This window comes from Ambystoma mexicanum, chromosome 12, assembly GCF_040938575.1.
Source record: "Ambystoma mexicanum isolate Mex_15411 chromosome 12, UKY_AmexF1_1, whole genome shotgun sequence".
Lineage (NCBI taxonomy): Eukaryota > Metazoa > Chordata > Amphibia > Caudata > Ambystomatidae > Ambystoma > Ambystoma mexicanum.
Window position 1 is genome coordinate 411,155,511 of NC_090936.1, and position 18,862 is coordinate 411,174,372.

An 18,862-nucleotide genomic window follows, 5' to 3' on the forward strand; every position below is an offset into this window, starting at 1 on the left:
TTGTCAAATGGGCACCAAAAACATTTGTAATTGCCTACATTTTCTACAACAACTCACAGATTACCGCAGATATTCTTGCCTAGAGAATACACATTTACGGGTAGAGTCTGAAACTTACTGATGGTGGTGAAGACACTGGTGAAGCAGAAGTAATCGACAGCATTGAGAGAGAGAAGGTGATAAAGGAACTGCTCTTTCTCTTCTTCACAGCGCAAAAAAGCATAACGCTTGTAAAGTTTTCTGAAAATCAAACAAGTGCATAAGAGTTATGTGAAATACAGCACCATCTATCAAAAATCTATCTACAATTTCTCAATCAAGTCTTTATATCAATTTCAAGATGATCTTGTAGTAAAGAGCAGAGATCTGCACATAACATATGAGTTGCAGGTTCACTCTTACGAAATGGAAAATCAAAAATGATGGGATATATATATTTTTTTTTAACCAAATCTTTATTTGCTCAACATTGTTAACATATAGGATTAGCTTTGTATTTTCATGGAACATTTTGCATAGCATATTTTCAATCAACATTGTACACTACATAAACAGCAACCCCCCCTCTTCCCTCGGCCCCACCAGTTCCTACAAGCGGCCCCTTAAGTCCTATTAATTGCGGCTCAGCCCTCTTTTTCCTCTAATATCCCTAGTGCCTTCCGTCTCTTCAGGGTGTATACGTGTGTGGTGTCCTTAATTGGAGAGTTTATGAAGGGTGACCAAACTTTACTGAATTTCCTGAATGACCCCCGTATTGTCGCCATCATTTCTTCCACATCCAACGTGTCCCATATTGCATAGTAGCATTGTATAATGGATGGCGGCTCCTTCTGTTTCCACTGTTTAACTATACATCTCTTTGCAGCCATCATTAGGTTTGCCCATCACTTTCCAGCACCCGCACCCATACTACATTGTCCCTCAGGCATAGCGTCTAGGAGCACCACCACTCCATCCAACGCCATATCCACTCCCATTATTTCAAGCACCTTTGATTTCACCTCCTGCCAGAAATGTTTAAGCCGCGGGCAAATCCCCAACAGATGTGTTCCATCGTTCCCACTTCCCCACACCCCCTCCAACACGCTGCTGACACTGAGGGAAAGATTTTATGAAGTCTCTCCGGGGTGTAGTGCAACTGGTGTAAGAGCTTGTATTGTAGTTCCCAATGCTGTACCAAAGTGTATGCGGTGTACCAGCCCTTTAGTGCTTTGTCCCATTCTTTGTCTGTGAGCACCTTTCGCCTTACCTTCCCACATTTGACCCTCAGTGCCCCTCTCCCTCCTTCTCCTCACTTAGCAATATCTTATAAATCACCGATATCAGTCCCCTGTTACTCTCTATAGATGACATTAGCTTTTCCCACTCTGTATATTCTCTTGTAGCTCCTTCCATCATTGCGGGGGTTCCCACCCAATGTTTTAATTGTTGATACACAAACAGGTCCCCTTTCTTTAGGCCCAGTTCCCTTCTGCAGTCTGTAAATGACCGGAATTGGGTTCCTTCATACAGATTGCGATTTCCCTTATCCCTCCACCGACTGTTTAAACTGATTATATTCCTTTCTGGTGGGAAGGCAGTTTCCAAAAATGGGTGTCCGCTGCGATGGCCAAGGAGATAATCTAAACTTCTTGTTCAGCTGCTCCCAAATCATCAGGGTATTTCTTGTAATTGGATTTCCCAACAGCCCATCTGTCCTGTCAACCTTTCTCATCCCTGACACTTTGCAAAGGTGCTCTCCCGCCACTGCTTGTTCCATGTACACCCAGTGTTTCTGATTCTCTGCCCTCCCCCACTCTGCCATTGCACTCAGTTGCACAGCCTGGTAACATTTCATTATATTGGGGCAGGCCACTCCTCCTTGAGCATTGCTCCCGAATAGCACTTTCTTCCCCATCCTCGGCTTTCTCCCTCCCCAAGTAAACCCCATGATGCACTCCTGAATGTCTTTCGTTGGTCTCCCCGGGACTGCCAGGGGAATCGCCTGGAAAAGATATACAAGCAGAGGAAGTACGTTCATTTTGACAGCGGCTATCCTTCCAAACCATGATATGTACAGCCCTCTCCATCTTGCTAGGACCGCCTTGATTTGTTTCAGCAGTGGCGGGTAATTTGCCCCCACTGTTTGTTTTATGGAAAATGTTAATCTCACCCCAGGTATCAGACTGGTCCCGATGCCCACCTGAATGGGTTACTGTTTTCCAGCTGGCCCCTTTCCATCCCCTATAGATACATTTAGAATCTCTGACTTTCCAAAATTCACTTTAAAGCCAGACACTACAGAGAAAGCCCTTACCTCCTCCATTATTGCCAGTAGCAAGTTCTCCGGTTCGGTGATCATCAGGACCACATCATCAGCAAACAGGCCTATTTTGTGGTGCGTCTTCGCCCATCTGACCCCTCAGATCTCCCTATTCTCCCTTATCCGATGTGCAAAGGGTTCCATCACCAGGGCGAAAAGGAGTGGGGAGAGGGGGCATCTTTGCTTTGTTCCTCTTCTTACTGAGAATGGATTGGTCAACCCCCCATTCACTTAACCTTAGCTTGCGGATGCTGGTAGCTAGCCTGTACCATTGATTGTTTTGCGACTCCTGGGGGAGGGGGTTTTTCTGGTGTATATAGTTCTGTTGGCTTTGTTATGATTATCACATGATGTTATATTATGTACATACTGTTTCTCTGTTATGAACTTTTTGAAAATAAATTAAAAAAAATAAATAAAAGAAAATGTGGTCCTATTCCTACCTTTCTGAGTATTTGCTCCATGAAGGCCCAATAGACGCGGTCAAATGCCTTCTCGGCATCTAGCATTAACAAGCAAGTGGGTGTGGCGTTCCCCCGCCTTGTCGATAATATGTAGTACCCTTCTTAAATTGTCAAACATGTTCAGTCCTTGAATAAACCCTGCTTAGTCCTGCATCAACAGACCAAACAAAATACCTTCTAACCTTGTTGCTCATAACCTCGTATATAGTTTGGCATCCACATTGATGAGCGCTATAGGACGGTGTGAGGAGCATAGGTGTGGATTCTTCCCCAGCTTCAGGATGAGAGTGATGTGTGCCATGTTCATGGACTTGGATATCTTCCCCTTCTCTTGAAAATAGTTCAATACTTCCATAAGGGCTTTGGTGAGTGGCTCCCTAAATATTGTGTAGAATGCTACCGTTAGCCCATCTTCCCCCGGGCTTTGGTTTACCTTTCATCGTGATATTGCTCTTGGCACCTTGTCGCATGTTATGGGTTCCTATAGTTGGTCTTTTTTGCTCGGGGGCTCGTCTTTGCCCATCTCAACCCGTTAGGTATGCCGCTTGCCCTGCCTCATCTGTTGGGTCCTCCCCGCATAGGTCTGCATAGAACTCACAATCTTACGTTTGGCTCCCTCTGCCCCCACTTGTTTGCCCCCCCCCCATCCTCCAGTGCGTCTATAAATATTTTCTATTCTCTGGTCCTTATCCGCTGTGCTAAGGCTGTCCCCACTTTATTACCTTGCTCATAGAACTTCTGCCTCCTCCTTAGGAGGGTGCTCTCCACCGACCTGTTAGTCAACTGTTTAAGTTGCCCACTCACATGCGCTAGTCTCCTGGCCACCTTATTCGTTCCCTTCTCCTCGGGCATCCTCTTGAGATCCCGTATCTCTCTTTCCCTCTAGTCACCCCACTGCCACCCTCCTTTCCTCGTGGCTCTTCTTTGAAGCCCTTATGAAGTACTCTTTAATGTGCTGCATAAACGCATCCCATCTCTCCCCCTGACTGTCTCCCTCACCCCCCACCCACCGCTCCCGTCCTCCACAAATATGCATATCTCATTCTCTGTTGCCTCACCTCACAATCTCTGAGAAGATCTTCTGGTCTCCATCCCCCAGTCCCTCTCCGCGTGTTCTCTCCCTCCCTCTCGAGTGAGATCGTGCATGGTGCGATACTGTCATGCTCCCAATATATACTTGCTGGTTGCTTGCACCACCCCTCATGTTGCCATAATATAATATATTTCGGGAGTAGGTCTTGTCGGCATGTGAATAAAAAGAGTTGTCTCTCTTGTGTCCTCCACACATCACTGACCCCCCTCCTCTTTAAACCTTCTGAGCAGGCGTTTGGACATTGTCCCCGTTGCATGCTCCCTCAGACCTTCTGACCTATCCGAGACGGGATCCGCTGCTAGGTTAAAATCCCGAGATACGATAATTTCCCTCTCCCCTCTCCCTGAACTTGCCCAGTTCCTCTAGGAACCTTTCAAAGAACCCTTCCTGCCCCTGATTGGAGGAATATACTGACGCCCATGTGTACATCAGGCCCCCCATTTTCTCTTTCATTATCACATATCTCCCTTCAGGATCCCATTTGACCTTGGTCCCTTCTGATCGTAAGGCTTTATGGAATAGGATTGCCACCCTTGCCAGTTTAGTCCCCGCTGTAGCATGGTATTGTAGTGAATAATTCCTGCTACGCAGGCAACCCTCATCCCCTTCATCAGGTGAGTCTGCTGCAGGTAGACAATTTCTGGCCCCTCTTTGTCAATTTCCCTTAGGATTGTGAGCCTCTTTTTAGGGCTGTTCAGTCCCCTTAAATTTCATGAGTTTAACCTATACATCCCTACTTGCTAGCGTTTACCCCCGATTGCCCCGACACCCGCTGCTTCCTCTGAATGATTGAGCCTTTGTCTCGTTGTACCCTGCCGCCCTCAGAACTGGTTATACATCCCCAACTTGTAACTGTCCCTGGATTAATTGTCCAAGATCTCGACGTGGTCCTCTTCTGTGGAACGTGCGTGTCATGGCCCCCCCCAAACCCCAACCGCAAATTTCCCAATTCCTTACCCCACATCAGGCTATAATTCTAGTCCTTTAATCCTTTTTTTTAGTGAGCCTCTTCCCAGGTCCCATTGTCCTTCATGTCTTGTCCTTTTTCGTGGTCCACCCTTGGGGCCCAGATCATGCCTCGCCCGACGTCTCTCCTGGATGGTTTTTCGTGCTAGCTTCCCCTGCCTCTCTCTGAGCCACTCCCAAGGCCCTCAGACCATCCTCCACATGGGAAACAGTTTTTTCCTCGTAGCCCGTGCGAAATTGAAGCCTTGCCGGGAAGAGCCATCGGCATCACATCTTCCTCTTATTCAGTTCCTTTGTGAGTGGCTTGAATGAGCGTCTCCTCGCGAGTGGGGCTTGGGACAGGTCTTCGTATAGCTAAACTTCACAGCCCGCACTCTGATCTTCCCCTTCATCGTGGCGGCCCCCATAAACTGAGCTTTGTCCTTGTAGTTATGCATTTTCACTAGTATGTCCAGGGGTCTCGCACCTGGGTCAATCCCCAGAGTACCCACTCTGTGTGCTCTTTCAATCCCCATACTTTGGGCCTACTCCCTCTCTACAACAATTTCAAACAGTTCCTGGATACAGACTTCCAATTCGGAGCCCTCCACTCCCTCCCCCAGGTCCTTAATCCGAAGGTTGTCTCTTCAAAACCTAATTTCTAGGATCTAGCACTTCTCCTCCAGGGCATTTATTCTCTCCTCCGCCTCCTTGGTCTGTTGTGCCCACTCGGGTCCCTTTGTGTTCAGCTCCATCTTGCGCTCCTCCATTTCATTACCTGCTCCCCTTGCGAGTCAATGTCTCTCTGGTTGTTCGCGATGGCCTGTGAAAGCTCTTCTCTTATGCTTGCTCCATCTGCCTTGACTACCTCAGTGAGTTCACCTTTGAAATTGGCCAATGCAGAAAGCAGATCCTCTTTTGTTGTTGCGGGCATGCGTGGGTCCTTCTTGCTTTTCCCCTAGGGCCTTGAGGTGTCCTTCCTCCTCCCTTCTGTTTCCCCTTGTCCCTCCTCCCCACTGTTTGTGCAGGTGCTGACACTGAGAACCGTCAGGCTGTCTCAACCTCCATTCTTGCAAGCCCTGGAAACTGCCAAAAGCCTGCACCCTGACGGAGTATTGATGCGACTGAGTGCATGCCTTGGGCGTGTCCTTCGTGAGGATAAAGACTTTGCAGTTTGGAAACGGTTTTTCTTTTTATCTAGCTCCTCATAGTTGGTGGAATTAAAGAGGTCGCCACCCTCAAACGGAAGGTCCAATATGCGTTTGTGGATGTCCGGGTTGAACTTGGTAGCCCGTAGCCAGGCAGTCCTTCGCATGTCCGTGGCGATGCAGATGGCACGGCCTGAGGTGTCAATGTGCGCCACGGTGGACCCCATGATGTCCTGCGCCATCAATTTAGCTTCTGCCAGCCCCGCCTTGAAACATGCCTGGCTCCACACCGGAAGTTCTAGAAGGAAGTCAGCTATTTCCTGCCAAAGCCTCTGGTTAACGGCTGCCAGCATGGCGCCTGCGTTGGATTGACAAAGGTGCAGTGAGGCGCTGGAATAAACCTTCTTTCCGTAAGTCTCCAAGATCTTCTCCTTGCCTAGAAGCACCGAGGATGAGGTGGCGGAGTACGACTGAGGCTTGGAGTAGAGTGGCGCTGCATCTATCACCGAAGAGTGCAGTTGTGGGTGTGCCGACAGCAAGAGTGGATCGCCCTCCAATTGTCTATACTTGGCGTTGAGGCACCGATTGACAGGCTGGGACGAATGGGGTTTAAGCCATCCCTCTTTGGCCAAGGCAACAACTTCCTTCAGCATCGGGATCCCCGTTTTAGCCGTGGAGCGTAGAGTGAGGACCTTGGCCAGGACCCCTGCCTCCGGTTGTTCGACTAAGGGTTCAAGTCCCGAATATTCGGCCAAACCTGAGAGCCGTTCATGAAAGGCCTTGCCTGAGGATGGCGTGTCAGGGTCCTCCTCCTAGTCAGTGTCTGGTTGGTCCAGTGTGGGTGGAGGAGTGCTGGGTGCCGAGGGCTGCGGTGTACGATTTGGAATTGAAGTAGGCAGGGCACGCGGAAACGCTAGTTAGCATTTCATTTTGATACAGCAGCACTTGTGTGTTTTAAGCATTTTAGGATTAATTTGATTTTAAAGTTTTTAATTGCTTAAATTTGAAAATTTGTTTAATGTATCTTGGCTAAATTTGTGTACAGCAAGGCACGGACCTGCTAGATTCGATTTGAGGCCAGGGGAGCATTTTACCTCATTTGTGTGTTGCAAAGCAGTTGAAACACGAAAACTACAAGTCCCAGCAAACTTGTAGTTCCAGCGCGCTTTTATTCCTACGTCAGGCGCGTAAGTGCCGGCGCGTAGGGGCCGGTGTGCTCTGCTCTGCCACCCCTCTTTCGTCCCATTCAAGGTACTGTTTTCATCTCATACTTTGTGCGCCAATTGTGACATCATGGTCAATATAGATAATAGTGCAAGCGGCTCACTAGTTGGGGTTACAGAGCTCACTGCCTCTAATCAGATTAATGAGGAGGCCATGCCAAAAACCAACAAGCAGAACATAAACCTTAAAGTGGGCTTGCTCAATACACGCTCACTGGTTAAACATGCACACAACATAAATGAACTAATACTGGAAAAAAAGTCTTGACTTATGCTGTGTGACAAACATGGCTGAAGGACCCCATAGGTCCCACCTGCGAAACAGCGGTCCCATCTGGGTACAGTATTTATAATGTTAACAGAGAGGGAGCAATGTGAGGTGGTGTTGCTATAATAGCTAAGGAAACACTAAAGTTGTTTAAAGCCTCATTTAGTTGTGACGGCTGTGAAACCATTCGTTTGAAACGGACATTCACCCCCAATAGTTGCCTCAATTTAAGAGTTGCATACTGACCTCCGTCACTGAGTTCAGATTTTTCTAATGAACTATGCTCCCAATTAGTCAATCTGAAATCCACTAACACATCCTCCCTGGTGGTAGGTGATTTAAACTATAGGATAAGGAAGCAATCTCTTTGTAGAAAGCACCATATAACCTAGATTTTATGATTGTAAATGAGGTAGCCACCACTCATCATGGAAATCAATTGGACTGGGTTATAATAAATAATTTGAAATACCAAAACTGCAAGACTGAGCCATGTATCTGGAGTGACCATCATTTAGTCACTTTGAATATAGAACTCAATGCTCCCTTGACTACACATAACCCGCATGCCAAGCTCACAAGTCAAAAAGTCAAATTCTAAGCTAGCCAGGAAAATCAACAATCAAAAGAAAAGGGTTAATCAGGACATAGAAACCACTAAAAAAGAAAAAAGAGCTCTTGAAAGGAAGTGGCACTCAGACAGGACCACTGAAAATAAAGAGAGATGGAAAGCAGCAAACAAGAAGTATAAAGAAAAAATAAGATTAGCCAAGGCCAACTATTTTAACAAGGAAATTGAATTAGCTGATAACAAGACCAGCAAATTCTTTGAAATACTCCAGAGTGTAGAGAAACCGCAAAACCTTATCCCGCCTTTGTCACCATCAAAAGAAGACTGCAACAACGTGCAAAATGCGTTTTCTGACAAAATAGCCAAAGATAGGCAGAACATTATCAACGCCAGGAATAAACTAAAACAGGACATTAGCACCACGAAAATGGTTAGAAATCGGGGACAGGAGAATTTCTCTTTCACCCCCATAACCGAAACAGAGCTACTGGAGGTGCTTGTTCACATGAGGCCCACGTCTTGTGCGGAAATTGTTTTACCACCCAACATCATCCTTCAAAATACAGAGCAATTTGCTCCCATTTTACTAAGAATTATTAGCACCTAATTTAAAGAGGGTTTAGTTCCTGATGAAATCAAAAAGGTTACCATTACACCTTTAGTGAAGAAAGTTGGGCTGGACCCCAAGGACACAGGGATTTACGGCCTATCACTAATTCTAATTTTATACTTAAAATCTTGGACAAAATAGCTACCCAGCAGCTGCAAGATCATGTAGAAACCCATGCATCTCTACACCACAAACAGTCCGGTTTTAGAGCGGCACACAGCACAGACGGCCATGCTGGATCTCCAAAACCACATGCTAGGACTCATGGACAGGTGTAAAATTGGGATTTTGATGCTTCTTGATCTTAGTGCGGCATTTGATCTGGTCGATCATGATCTACTGGTCAAAGCCTTGCGCGACATTGTGGGCTGCTCGGATATAGCACAGAAGTAGCTAGTTTCATTTCTCACAAATCGCCAAGCTAGAGTTCACTGGGGAGACAATTTTTCTGATCGTACTCTAATTCTCTTTGGAGTCCCCCAGGGTGTTAGCCTTTCACCTATGCTCTTTAATCTGTATATTCGTGCATTGTGTGACATCTTGACGGAATCCGGAGTTTTCTTCACTAATTACGCTGATGACACGCAGCAAATATTAGAGCTAGATGGATCTCAGAGCAGACAGTGAAAAGATAGGACTTGTATACAGTAAAATAGATGATTGATGCAAGCCAACTGGATGTGCCTCAATGATTCTAAGACGGAACTAATGTTGTTTGGATCTAGCCACCTCCTAGACTAACCGGGGGGGGGGGGGACACAAATCATTTCAGATCAAAGAGGCCATCATAACAGTATCCAACCAGGTTAAAACCCTGGGTATGATGATGAACTCCTCTTAACTCAGAAGCCCAGGCCAACCTCTTGTGAAAGAACACAGCCTACTATTTGCAGCTCATGAGGATTATTAGGCCTTTTTTGAGCGAAAACAACTTGGTCACCATTGCCAGGGCGGTGGTGTTGTGTAGGTTAGACTATGGCAATGCCCTTCTCATAGGCGCTTGTGCTAAAGATCTACACATCTGCCAAGTCATTCAAAATGATAAGGTAAGACTAATTAAGCACCTTACGAGCAGAGACCATATTAACACAGCTAGAAAAGCACTACAGTGGTTAGGAGTCGAAGAGAGGATTACGTTTAAATCCCTCACGCTCGAGCATAAATACCTTTTTGGGAAAGCACCCAACTATCTGAAGAAGAGTATCGTACCCTATAGGCAGAAGAGACAGCTGTACTCGGCTGGAAAAAATTTGCTTGCAGTCCCCAAACACAATCTTAAATAAGCGATGGGCAGATCCTTTGCTGTGCAGGCAGTTCAGATATAGAACTCCCTTCCAGTGATTCTGATACTACAGGAGAATCGCCTACAATTTCGAACGCACTTGAAGACTCACCTCTTCAAGTAATCCCACTTTCTAGACCTTGTACTCCTCTAGCTGCACCACTAAGATCACTAGATAGTTTGTGTTTTGTTTGTGTTAACGCGCACTGATGCCTGCGGGCTACCGGCGCAAAATAAGCTCACATTACATTACGAACTGGAGCCAGAGTATCTATGAAAGATACCAATGCTGGAGAAATACAGTTACAGGTAAGTATCTAAGACTTCCCCAGCATTGGATCTTTCATAGATTCAGATGCTTGAATAGAATACCAAGCAGTTAAAGCATATATATATAAAAAACAATATTTCTGACAAACCTTTACCATGCGGCAACACAAAGGTTACATACTCAGGGAAAGGTGGGGAAAATAGGCTGGTCCTACCTTATGCAAAGAGGTGGCAGAGCACTGCCTGTCCAACTGCAGATTCTTTGTTGGCATCTTCTGCAGATGTCCTTGAAGGGAACCCCTGCGTGAAACGCTACTGATGCCGCTCTTCCTCTGGTGGAGTGTGCTGAAGGCGGTTTGGAAAGGGGGTCACCCTTCAATTGATGACAATGGGTAATGCATAACGAGACCCATCTTGCCAGACTTTGGAGATATGTTGTCCTTTCGTGCGGCCCGCAAAGGCAATGTACAGTCTGCTAGATAATCGGAACTCTTTAGGGTTTTGAAATTTTACTTGCAGAGAACTAGTCACAACCAGGGAATGTAAAGCTCTTTCCGCCTCCGAGGTATGGTTCCGGAAGAAAGCTGGTAGAATAATGCACTCTGTGAGTGTCATTTCTGATAAGACCTTGGGCAGAAATTTTGGGTGTGTCCTCAAAATGACGCGGTCTTGCTGAAACAAAGTAAAACAAGGCTTGTAATTTACTGATCCTCCTGGCCAAAGTCATGGCTATCAGGAAAGCAGTTTTCCAAGATAAGAATTTTATTTCACATCTGTGAATTGGTTCGAAAGGGGGTTCCATGAGAGCCGTTAGCACAATACTCAGGCTCCAGGAAGGAACTGATGAGGGCGTAGGAGGATAAGTACGCATCAACCCTTTCAGAAATATCTTGATGGCCGGAAGAGAGAGTAATGACTGCGCTTCTGGAGTCGTTGTGTATGTCGATATGGCCGACAGGTGAACTTTGATGGAGGATAGGGAGAGACCTGCCTTAGCCAAATGTAATAAGTAAGGTAGTATCTGTTCTACCAAACGTGTAAGTGGGTTAATTGCTGATATTTCACACCACTTAGAAAAACAGGTCCATTTTAGCACGTAGGTGATCCTTGTTGAGGGGGCTCTAGAGGCCCCGATTATGTCCCAGCAGTCCACCGGAAGGTTCAAGTTTATGACTTTGCGCTGCTCAGGAACCAGGCTTTGAGGGAGAGGCTCGCTGGGTCGTGGTGGAGGACTTTGTGGTTCTGTTGAGTCAAGAGGTATTGATGAGCCTGGAGGCAAATTGGAGGCCACAGGGATCGATGTTGCAGAGTCAGGTACCAGATTTGTCGCGCCCAGTCCGGTTCTATTAGGATCATGGAGCAATCCTGTTCCTTCATTCTGCGCAGAACTCTGTCTATGAGTGGAATGGGGGAAAGGCATAAAGGAACTTCCCTGTCCAGTCCACCGAGAATGCATCTCCTGCTGATTGATGTTCCGGGTACCTTGAGGTGAATGCTGGACATTTCCTGTTGATCCTGGTGGCAAAAAGGTCGATCTGTGGCTGGCCCCATACAGAGAATATCTGTTTAACTTCCTTTTAGTCTAGCTCCCATTCGTGAGATGAAGCGTCCTCCCTGCTCAGTTTGTCCGCTAAGATATTGTCAGCTCCCGGAAGATGTTCCGCCCTGATGTGGACTTTGTGGTGCAAGGCCCATGACCATAGCAGTTGAGCTTCCTGAGATTAGATCTCCGACTTCGTGCCTCCTTGCTTGTTTGTGTAGTGCATGGAGGTTGTATTGTCTGTCTGGATGGTTAAGACTTGACCCGCCACTACTGGAAGGAAAGCTTTTAGAGCCCATCGTATCGCCCTGAGCTCTAGGACATTGATGTGGAGCTGTGATTCTTGGTATGACCAAGCCCCTTTTGTCTGTAGGTCCACCAAGTGTGCCCCTTATCCTGAAAGGGACCCGTCTGTCCTTAAGAGAACAGTGGATGTTGGTGCATGGAATGGCATCCCTTGGAGCAGATTCCGTGGTGTGTTCCACCATCGAAGTGCCTTGTGCACTGCCGTTGGTATCTGATTGATATTTTATTTCTATCGCGCTCGTACACAAGTGTTTCAGAGCGCGACAAGGCAAGGGAGGGGAGGGGAACAGGGGAGAACAAAACAGCGATCTTAAGCCCAGTGACATTGAGAGCGCGCAAGTGCATGGGAGAGGGGGGGAGGGGAAAAGTGCATGGAAGGGGAGAGGTGGAAAGTGCGAAGCAGAGGAGAAACAGATAAATAACAATAAATAATAAAGGCAACAAACAGTGATAATGCAGCCAGCAATTTGCAAGTGCTAGGTTTAAGGCAGGGTAGGGTAGGCCTGAAAAGTGCAGGAAGAAAAAGGGGGGGCTGTATGGGTACAGATACAGACCCCAGTGCAAGGGGTGGCCCGGTGGCAGTGCGGGAGGGTGACAGGATGAGCAGGTACCTGGGCCCAAAAGACAGAGGGTGGCCAGGTGCACGGTGCCAAGAGAGAACAGATCAGCAGGGGAGAGGGGGAGCAAAGGCAGAAGAAAAGAGGAAGGTCTTGAGGTGCTTCCGGAACCGGAGATGGTTCTCCTCAAGTTTTAGAGTGGCGGGGAGGCTGTTCCAGAGGGAGGCCCCAGCCGAAGACAGAGATATACCCCCAGCTCGTTTCTTAGAAAAACGAATGACCCTGAGTGAGTTGGAGCGAAGAGCTCGAGAAGGGAGGTATTTGCGGAGGGATAGCTGAAGGTATTTTGGACCCAGGCCCCAGAAAGCCTTGTGGACAATTCAGAGGGTTTTGAATTTAATCCTTGCATCCACTGGGAGCCAGTGAAGAGATTTCAGAGCTGGAGAGATACAATCCCAGGGCTTGAGGCCAAGGACAAGTCTTGCAGTCCTGTTCTGGATTAGTTGCAGAGGGCGGAGAGTAGAGGCAGGTAGATTTAGAAAGAGGCTGTTACAATAGCCCAAGCTAGAGAGAACCAGAGCTTGAGATACCATGAGCTTCTGGGGGAAGGAGAGGAAAGGCAGAGTACCTCTGAGGAGGTGCAGTCGGAAATTTGACTTTAGAGACCTCAGAGATGTGGGCGGAGAAGGAAAGGGTGGAGTCAAAGAAGACCCCGAGGTTCTTAGCCTCGCAGATGGGGGTAGGAGGAGGGCCAAGGGAGGGCGGTCAGAGAGTGAGGGGAAAGGATGGTGAAGGTATGCCGATGAGGAGGATCTCCGTCTTGCTGGCATTCAGACAAAGATCATTGGCGGCGCACCAATCTTGAATGGCAGTTAGGCAATCAGAGATGAGAGAGAGAGGAGGTGGCAGAGGGCAGCCTGAAAATGAGTCGAGTGTCGTCAGCGTAGCACTGGAAATTTGAGCAGAAAATGGCAATGCAGTGGGCGAGAGTTGCCAGGTATTTGTTGAAAAGCCAGGGCGAGAGGTTAGACCCCTGGGGAACACCACAGGTAGAGAGGTAGATAGATGAAAGGAAGGACCCAAGTTGGACCTGGGAGGGTCGATCTGAGAGCAAAGAGGTCAGCCAGGCCAGAGCTTGATCAGTGATACCCAAGTTTTCACGGAGACGGTTGAGCAGGATGGTGTGGTTGCTGTGTCGAAGGCAGAAGAGAGATCGAGGAGGATGAGGGGTTACCAGTCATTTGGTCGAAAACCAAATGGTCTAATGACCATTTGATCGAAGTAAAATGGTCGAAAAAAAAGGTCTAATTTTTATTTTTTTTATTTTATTTTATGGGGGGGGGGCTTCCCACCCCGGGTGTTATCCCCCAAACCCCCTTTTTCTTTATTAAAAAATATTTTTTAAGCAACCAAAACTAAAAAAATATATAAATAAATAAATTCGACCTTTTTTTCCCGACCATTTTGATTCGATCAAATGGTCATTCGACCATTTATTTTCCACCAAATGACCGGACACCGGGTGAGGACAGAGGGAATGCTTGAGTCAAGGTTGGTGAGCAGATCTTCACGGATGTTTAGGAGAGCAGTTTCCGTGCTTCTGGCAGCTCTGAAGCCAGACTGGTGGTCATGGAGACAGCCAACAGAATTGGAATGAAGGTTAAGCTGAGAGATGGCCAACTTTTCCAGGAGTTTGCCAAGAAAGGGAGTAATGGAAATTGGGCGATAGTTAGCTGGACAAGAAGGATCAGCTGTGGGTTTCTTGAGAAGAGGATGCACAAAGGAGTGCTTCAGAGGGGAGGGGAAGGATCCAGAGGCAAAGGAGTGGTTGCAAAAATCAGCAAGGGCCGGAGCGAGGGTGTCAATGTGGTCCTTGATGGTTTTAGAGGAACAGGGATGAACCTGTTTTGAAGAGGCTGTCATAGATCGGACTTGTCTAGCAACCTCGTCAGGGGTGAAAAGAGGAAAGGACGAGAAGGATGGTGGGAGGGTGGCTGAAGGAGGCTCAGCAAGCACAGGTGGAGAGGGAAGAGGAGGACTGTGGGTGGAGAGGGTGGACAGGATGTCCTGGGTTTTTTAAATGAAGTGAGAGGCAAGGGCATTGCAAAGAACCTGGGAGGTAACAGGAGGGGTAGAGACTGCAGCAGGGTTGGCCAGCTCCTTGCAGATTTTAAAGAGTTCGGCCGATTTGTTAGATGCTGCAGAGACACGAGCTTGAATGTGGCCTCTCTTCTTGGTGAGGACATAGAGTCGGTATTGCCTTTGTAGCAGGCGACAGGCCAGTTTGTCAGAGGATGAACAGGAAGTCCTCCATTTCCTCTCAGCTGCCCTACACTTACGTTTAAGTGTAGCTAGGTCAGAGTCATACCAGGAATTGCACTTGGCTTTGGACTTCAAACGGATCCTCATGACAGGGGCAAGAACATCAAGCGTATCAGAAATTGAAGAGTAGAGCAGAGACAGGGCTGTATCAGGATGAGAGACAGCCAAAGGTGGAGGGGGGGGGGGGAGAAAGTGGCGGCAAAAGCCTCAACTGACACACGCTTCATGGGCTGGATGTCCGAGAAGGTAGGTGGCAGTATTGGGGTAGGCTTGGCTTGTGGGGAAGAGAGAGAGATGAGAGAAGGGAGTGATCTCTCCAGGAGAGAGGAGTGGTCAGAGGGATGGAGAGGGGGAGGTCAGAGGAGATCAAGACATCGAGTGTGTGCCCTGCAGAGTGAGTCGGGCCAGAGGGGAGGATGGACAGGGAGAGGGAGTCGCAGAGGTCACGGAAGAGTACAGAGGAGGAGCAAGGAGAGTCTAAATGTATATTTAGGTCACCGAGGAGGAGGAGGAGTTGAGTGGTAGAGGCCAGGAGGAAGGAGGAAGGAGGAGAGGTCTGCCAACTCAGAGAGAAATTAGGTGATTTGACCAGGAGGCCGGTAGATGGTAACCACAGTAAGAGAATGGGTAGGCGAGAGAGAAAGCCTACAGACAAGGCAATCAAAAGAGACGTAGGTCTGAGTGGGAATGATAGAGGCAGGAATCTACTCAGGAAAGATCAGGGCTACCCCCCCACCGGACCGGGATGATCTGGGTGCTGAGAGGATCTTGTAGCCATCAGGGAGGAGAGTGTCAAAGCTCATAACAGAGCTGGCCGTGAACCATGTCTCAGTAAGACCAAGGACATCAAGGTCTAGTTCTTCAAGGAGGTGGCAGATGTCAGAGGAGTGTTTGACGGCAGAGCAAGAGTTGAGAGTGGCAATATGAAGAAGGTTGCCAGCCTTAAAGACCTTCCGGGGAGGGGTACAGATCAGAGGTACACCCTGCGGAGGAGAAAAGAGAGGGCAAGGTAGCCAAGGGGGGAGAGGAGGGGACAGCAGGAGATGAGAGGAAATGGAGGCGAGGGAAGCGCCTATCGAAGAGGAGGAGATTGGCCTGAGGGCTTTGGACAATGACAGTGCCATTTAGGTAGACATTAATGATGACTTTAGAGGAATCGAAGGAAGCCATGAGAACTTCCCAGCGAGTGCCACCATTAATGGGAGAGGAGGAGATGGGGCAGAGCACAGAGACCATAAGAGGAGTCCATAGATCTGGCGAAGGAACGACAAAGAGGATGTCGGTAAGGGTCTGTCTGGCAGAAGCATTGGAGTAGGTGTCGGCGATAGGAAGACCAGGATTAGAGGCCAAGATATCCTTTTTGAACTTCTTTCTACCAGACTTAGTGAGAAGGGAAGGATAGTCAATCGAGAAGCAGTTGGAGAAGATAGGAGAAACAGAAAGCACCATTGGGGTGGAAGTAAGGAGAGGATGGAGATACTGGGGGGGCTAAGGCAGGTAGGTGTGAGACAAAAGAGTGGTGAGGTCACTGGGCTGGCAAGTTACAGAGAAGAAACCGTATACAAGCAAAATACAGAGAATTGGACTACATCTTCCCATGAACCCCTTGGCTGGTTTCCATTGGTGGTCCAAGGCCTCCTGGATCGGTCTCATGCGAAGTCTGCAGTTTGGTATGAGAAATATACATGAAGACATCATGCCCAGGAGGGATTTGAAAGATTGTACTGTGGTCATCTCTTTTTCTAGGAACAATGATGTGGAGCGGAGAATGGCTGTTACTCTGTCCGCTGATGGTCTTACCCTGGGAATGGTGGTGTCGAACTCGGCTGCCAGAAAAATAACCTTCTTGCTGGGTACTGGGCAGGATTTTATTTTTATCGAAAAACCTAACTCTTAGTTTTATCGTTTTTGACACTGCAAATTGAGCTCGACTGAGGGAGCTTGCCCTTATCAACCAGTCGTCCAAATATGGAAAAACCTCCGTTCCCAACCTTCTGAGGTTCGTGGCTAAGGGCACCAGACACTTGGCGAATACCCTCGGTGTTGATTTTAGCCTGAACGGGAGTACCCGAAATTGGAAATGTCGGTCTACTATAGCGAACCTGAGGAACTGTCTGTGGGCAGGATGAATTGGAATGTGGAAGTATGCGTCTAAGTCCAGAGTGGCTAGGAAGTCGTTTCTGTTCAGCCACGGTAAGACGCCTTGCAGGGAATATCATTTTGAGTTTGATGTATTTGTTGAATGCCCTTAAGCCCAATATGGGCTACCATTGACCGTTTTTTTTTATTAGAAAAAAGCTGGAGTAGAAACCTTTTCCTTTCTGGGAATAGCTGTATGGCTGCTTTGTGCAGTAATTTTTGAACTTCTGCCATGACGTTCTGCAGCATGTGAACTTTGTGAGGAGTGGGGGCAAGGGATGGAGGATGGTCTAGCAATTCTATGGTGTGCCCCGTCCGAACCACCTGTAATACCCACTTGTCTTAGGTTATCGAATTCCAGCGTTGAAAATATTGCCTTACCCTTCCCCCTACAGGTGTTTGGCATAGAGGGGGAAGAATCGAATGGTCAGTTCTGTTTGTTCTGGGACGTTCCTTGGGAAGAGACGCGCCTTCCTCTCTGGGAATACCTGTTGGCGGATTGATATCTGTTGCCTTGAAATGTGTTACCTTATGACTTCTGACCATAGGAGGAACGTGAGTAACCTCTGTCTTTGGACGCTGGACCTCAAAAGGGCCCAAAGGACCTGCAGCCTTTATATTTATCCAACAAGGAACTGATGGCTCGAGCTGTATCTGTGTTCGTTTTAATTCCTTTAAGGTGGTCATCTATCTTCTTGCCAAATAAGTCTTGCCCATCGAAGGGCATGTCCAAAATGTGTGCTTGCACCTCAGTCCTTAAATTCATGGCATTCATCCATGCCCGTCTCCTGAACACCGTGATGTGGCCCATTTGTCTGAAACCTGATTCAGACAATTCGACAGCCGCATCGATCATGTGGTCTGAAGTGGCTTCTCCGTCCGCAATGATGAACCTGGCTTACTCCTGTAAATCTGCCGGTAGATGTTTGGTCAGCTCGGACATACGAAGCCAAAGCTCGCGTCAAACCTTGCTCTCATGGCTAATGCATTGCCCGCTCTGATAGTGAGAGATGCTGAGGAAGAAACCTTTCTACCCATGGCTTCCAGCTTACGACCTTCCTTGTCTGGTGGTGCTGACAGTGGTGATGATGGGTTGGCTAATTTCTTTCAAGCCGCTACTGTGATGACTGAATCTGACTTCGTATGACCCCTTAAATAAAGCAGAGCCGAGTCAGGTGCTTTGTACTTTTCAGGCCTCAAGACTAAAGCAGGTGTGGATAAGGGTGTGGCCAGTATCTTCGACCCAAACTCCCATATGGTGTCGAGAAGCGGAATGGTGGTAACCGTTCTTCTGCGTTGGTCCCTGTGCTCATAGAGCACCAACTTTTCTTCTGAAGAAACTTGCATGTTGAACAAGTCTGCAGCTTTACCAATTATAGTATGAAACTATACCAAATGGTCTGGAGGTGACGCATCACCTGGTGAGTCGTCCTTCCTGGGTTTCTCGACAATATAATCATCCCATTCACTGGGAACATCCGGTTTGTGCGTAATCTCTCCTTCCTCCGGATCCAAAAAATCCCTGAACGGGTCCTCTTGGCAATCAGATACTGACACAGATGAAGGTACCATAGTTGGGTCTTGAACTGGTGATCGAGATCTATGAGGTGATGCTATAGAGGGGACTCTTGTCGGTGAAGCACTGAGTGTTCTGCTCCTGGATCTACGTGGAGGCTCAGGCGATCTTGCTCTTTTCTGCGGTCTACTCCTGGAAGGGGAGTGTCTAAGTGTGCTATGCCGAGGTGAAGCATCCCTCGGGGGGGGGGGGGGCAGGGTTTCTTAGGTACAGAAGACCTATTCTGCCGCTCTTGGCGCCTGTTAA

The 18,862-nt window shown here is 47.8% G+C and overlaps 1 protein-coding gene across 6 annotated transcripts in view; it reads right to left on the minus strand.

Moving 5' to 3' along the window:
- The window catches only part of DENND5B (DENN domain containing 5B), a 1,683,961-nt gene that overhangs the window by 604,558 nt on the left and 1,060,541 nt on the right, over nucleotides 1-18,862 (minus strand). For all 6 annotated transcript variants that reach the window (XM_069628551.1, XM_069628550.1, XM_069628552.1 and 3 more), the window contains one exon: nucleotides 119-240. In XM_069628551.1, the coding sequence (XP_069484652.1) occupies nucleotides 119-240 (122 nt within the window). The remainder of the gene's footprint in view (nucleotides 1-118; nucleotides 241-18,862) is intronic.